The sequence below is a fragment of the Limulus polyphemus genome, unplaced genomic scaffold (assembly GCF_000517525.1).
Source record: "Limulus polyphemus unplaced genomic scaffold, Limulus_polyphemus-2.1.2 Scaffold3549, whole genome shotgun sequence".
NCBI lineage: Eukaryota > Metazoa > Arthropoda > Merostomata > Xiphosura > Limulidae > Limulus > Limulus polyphemus.
In genome coordinates, this window is record NW_013669159.1 from 33,581 (window position 1) to 38,729 (window position 5,149).

Consider the following 5,149-nt stretch of genomic DNA (forward strand, 5'->3'; position numbering starts at 1 on the left):
TTAAAAATACATAAGTCCTACTCTTTTATTCTTTGTTATCTGGTCTGTGTACATGAAATTTGGAAAGACTACATACTTCAATCTTTATCGTATATTTCATCTCCACAAAATGTCTCAAGCTTTCTTGGCTCTTTATTACTACCTCTGCTACTGAAGATGGATGGAGGTTATATTTTCATCCCTGTGTGTGTTTGTCAACAAGATTTTTCGAAAACAGCTGAATGGATTTGGATGATAGTTGGTATACATTTGGACTATGACCCAACTAAGAAGTGATTAGCTTTTGGAGGGTCAAGGTCACAGCAAGACAGAAATCCTATCTGTTAACATTGGGACTGATTTTTCATACTATTTTTGCTCTGCTCAGTCAAATGATTGGATTTTGATGAAACTTGGTGGATACATGTAGAATATTATTCCTCATTGTCCTGCCAAAAATGGTCCATGTCCATTGATAAAGACAGACATATGAAAACATTTTCATACTTTTTGAGAGTCGACTATGATCAGTGTTGCATGGCAGACGTATGCGCTCCACTGAGTGTCCCTCTTGTACGTATGTTTTGTGGCCAATTTTTTCAAATATAGCAGCATAATAGCTGAAAAGCATTGTTAATGGACTATATCTGTCTAGGAAGTTTTGGATGATGTTTTGAGCTGATAATGCAGGTCCTTATCAGTGCTTGTCAAGTACACTGTTTATACCTTCTCTCAAGCAAGAACTATAGCAGCACTGCTTTTAGCATTATATAAAGTGGAATCCCATGTTAGATAGACTGAAGACTGAAAAGTCTCATCAGTTTCTAAAATGTGCATTAGTTAATGCTCCATTGTTAATTCATCCAAAGACAGACGTTCCATTTGTCCTGGATAGAAATGCCAACAGTGGAATTGGGCCAGTGCTATCACAAGCACTGAATAATGTAGAACATTTTATAGGGTTCAAAAGGTTAAAATTAAAAAAAGGTAGCACACTAGCATTATGCTGCAGCTGCTCCCAGGTTATCTAAACAATGGCACTGTATTCAGTTGAAGAACAGTTCAAAGAGGGCTGGCATGTCAGTCCTTATAAGACAGAACCTAATGATTTTGGTTAGAAGAACTCAGACTGGTGGCCAAAATGTATCAACATACAAGTCCTCTTTAGCTGGTTGACTATGGTGAGCTAGTCTTCTAAAGAGTCGGTTTTCTAATGAGATTGTCACATTCAAGAAGGAGTAACATGAAGATATTGTTGAGAATAGGAATAATACCAAGAAGAATTAAAATTAAATTTGTTTTTTCAAAGACAGCTTGTTAAGTTATATCAACAAACAATTTATTTTTATGCCAACTAATTATGGTTGATTGAAAAAATGATGAATATTGTTCAAGATTTTATCAATTTGTCTACTATAAATAAAAAATCATGAGTTACAAATCTAAATTATAAAGCAGTGATTATAATTTTACAAAGTAATCACTTTTCAATGTTTCATTTAAATTGTTTTGAAATAAACATGAACCAGGCCTTAGATATAGTATTAGAAGCTCTTAATACTTTTCAAAGGAACAACACATTTGCTCTGATAACATTTACAATATCAAGATATTAAAGGAAATTTCTAGCACTCTTGTATCTGTAGGAAGATTGTTATGAGTGTTTAAATAGAAATAATTAAAACTTGTTACTCATATGTAAAGGTTTTTTTTTAATTCCAGAGGTCACTTATGACCATTGAAGCACTTCAGATGCTGATACATCACTGGTGATTCTCAGATAGACTTAATTGGTGGTGCTCATCTTTCCAGGTAGCCTTCCCTAATTTTGAATTAACAGACTAGAGGGAAGACAGCTAGTTAACACTACTGCCAACTCTTAGGTTACTCTTTCACCAACAAACAGTGGGATTGACCATCACATTATTACACTCCCATGTCTGAATGGGCAAGTACTTTCAGTTACAGGGATTCAAACAGGACCTGCATCACTCTAACTCTAACCGTATAAATTAACAATGTGGTAATGTACAATTCTTTAAATTACTAGTAATTTTTTGTTCCTATACAAGAGCAACAGTTGTATTTTAAATGTCAGTTCATTATATATCTGTTGGATTGGGTGTGGTCTATGGTTATTATGTCCACTGTAAATCCAAGGTTTATGGTCCATAATATGTTCTTGCAAGAATGCACTCTTTACATGCATTGTAATAGCAATGATCACATAATGCTATATGATCAGACAAGAGTTGGCAGTGGGTGATGTTGACTAGCTGCATTTCCTCTAGTCTATCAGTTATGTAGCTTTATGAGAAATTATGAAAAAAATCAAGTCATGTCTAGTCTGAAAATATAAAATTGTTTTTTAAGCTTTGGTGTTAAGTCCCAGTACAGTTTTATTTTACATATGATTCTCAGCTTTTATTATGTTTCAGTTTTCTTTTGAGTAATATTTCTGTATACTTTTATTTATCACAATGTTTGCTTTACTGTTGTTTTTATTTCTGGCTGACATCAAAGTAGATTCGATTTTTCTTAAACAAACAAGTATTGTCTCTTTTTTTTTTATTTAAACTACACTTTTTTGTGGAGACTTTTTTATTTTTATTGTGAGGATCAGATGGAACACAGAAGAAGGTAACAACTCACCCAAACAGTGCAAATGGATCAACTTGAAAGGCCAGAATTTAATGTATAATCAAAGATATTAGTTAATGTAAAGCTATCAGAAGAAACTTGTGAAACCATAAGCACTGGTGAAATACTATAAAAAATTATAATTCTATAAACTTAAACACAACAAGAGTAGGGTTAGTAGTCTTAAAGATACTACATGATGAGGTATAAAGAATAATACTTGTGCAAAGTTTTAAAAATATGTTACCAATAACACAGACATCCTACACTAACATATAAAGAATTGCATGAAACATTCATAAAAAACAGGAACAGGTATAAAAAGTAGTAGTTAAAATTCACTTTGTCTTCAATTTGAAATTGTTAACCCATGTGAATAAAATATCCTAATAAAAAAAATAGTGCACAGATAAAATAATGATTACATTAAGACTTCATATAAATACATAATTTAGTCCATGTAGGAAGAGAAACCACTGCATAAGTTCCATCCTAAAACAAATTATAGTTGTGGTAAGCACATAAATTTTTTGGTTGTTTTTTCCTTTAATTTTGATAAATATATATGAAACAAATACACAAAAAACTAGTTTGCATATTAAAAAATCAGGCTTACGAATACTCAATGAAAATAACTCATTTGGATGAATTGATTACAGTTCAATGACTTGTATTCCACATCAGAACCATTAACTGTTTTTAGAAGCAGAAGTTTCAGCTCAAAAGAAAAAAGCTTCAAATTCATTTTATTTGATATTGAGTTACTTCTTATTTTAATGCTTTTCCTTATATGTACATTATCACCTTTGAATAGTTTTATAACTTAAAAAATTTTAATCCACAGTTAAACTGAATGTTTGAATGTCCAGTTACCGTTCAGGTTCCTGATATACTTTGCACTTCTTTGTTTGACAACAGATTGTTAACAATTTCCTCATCAACTTGAATACCATTGACACTATTTATTTCATTATCCTCTACCTCACTGAAACCATAGTCTGTCATTGTTTGAGGAATTACATTAGACTGAATCTCAGTAGCCATTTTGTCTTGGTCAGTGTCATTTGTTTCAAGGAACTTAGATCCAGCCTCTTTTGTGGCTGATTTGACACATATCCTTGACTGGCTTCCTTGAATCATTTCAGAAAGATATTTTGGTTTTGAAGATGACAACTGATTAATATAAGGTTGTAGAAAACCAAAATTCTGGGTTTCCACCTGCTTCCTCTGTGTGTTTCTTTTCAAATGGTTTCCAAATGTGGGGTATCTGGCACTTTTCAACTGATGATCTACATCTTGCTGAAGCTCTTTATTTTTATTGAATTTTTTACTTTTTTGAAGTTCATTCAGTGATAAATTAACAGATTCAAATTGTTTTTTAAGCTCTTCTATTTCATTTTCAAGTTGTTCTCTTCTGTTAACAGTTTCTTCATAATGACGTAAAAGTATTTTATGTCTCAAAAGTCCAGCTTTTTGCTGCAGTCTTTGTGTTTGAGATCGGAGAGATTCGTGACTTGTCTTTAGTTTTACCAGGTAACCCCTTTTCTAAAGTTGAAAGAAAAAATACTTTAATGAAAACAAGCTTAAAGAGTATTTATATAAATGCTGGTTTGAACTAAACTATTTTTGGAAAATTGGGATATGACTGATGAAGGTGAAATACAAAGATTTCAAAGAAAATTTGTAGCATTGTAGGGGGGAAATAATCATACAAAAAATTTCTGAAGCTGATAATAAAGAGAGTAAGTACATTATATTGAAATTATTTATGGGCCTCAGAATGATATTACAGTCCGTGTCAGCATGTCTAGTCATGCTAAATAAGTTAACAGTGCATCTTGACAATAACTTTCCAGTGTAGTTTCTGTTGGAAACACCTCTCCTCCCTACATGTTTTAAATATGTCATCTAGTTTATGAGGATAGTTTCCAGTGCCTGTGTTAACGATCCAATTGTGCAGAAATCTGTAAGCATTGCATCTGGCAACTTGACCACTATGTCTATGTATGGAATATCATGAACTGCCAATTCATTATCCAACTGCTTGATGTATTTGATGGTTCAACAGATATGTTTTGGAAGCAATTTGTGTACATGTGGCCTCTGTCAGTTTTTTAGTCATAGATCTTTCTTGAGTATGTTCCATAATGTTCCCTGAAACATGTTAATGGCTTTTGCACATGCCTTTGTGTTTGTGGCATCTCTCCTGTTACAAGATGCCACATATTGCTTATATTAGGTAGTCAAGAAATTAATGTTGCTTCTTTTTAGATTAAAAGACCCGAACAACTTATATATCAAACAAAACATTTATTAAATGAAATAGTGTCCATTCTTATTGATGATGCTTTTCCATCTTACAATCAGGTTATTAATGCCCTGATCAAAGAAATCATTTGGCTTTGAAGCAAAAAACATGTTGATGTCCTCTTTAACACCTTCTACATTTGCATAAGTTTTCCCATTAAGATGGTGTTGCAGCAAATGAACAAGATGGTAATCTGATGATGCCATATCTGGAGAATATGGT

The 5,149-nt window shown here is 32.4% G+C and overlaps 1 protein-coding gene across 1 annotated transcript in view; it reads right to left on the reverse strand.

Annotated features, from left to right (window-relative positions):
• Positions 1–2,597: 2,597 nt before the first annotated feature.
• LOC106469567 (centromere-associated protein E-like) overlaps positions 2,598–5,149 on the reverse strand; it is a 20,950-nt gene continuing 18,398 nt past the window's right edge. The window contains exon 6 of the mRNA XM_022398121.1: positions 2,598–4,164. Within this exon, the coding sequence (XP_022253829.1) occupies positions 3,496–4,164 (669 nt within the window). The 3' untranslated portion in view covers positions 2,598–3,495. The remainder of the gene's footprint in view (positions 4,165–5,149) is intronic.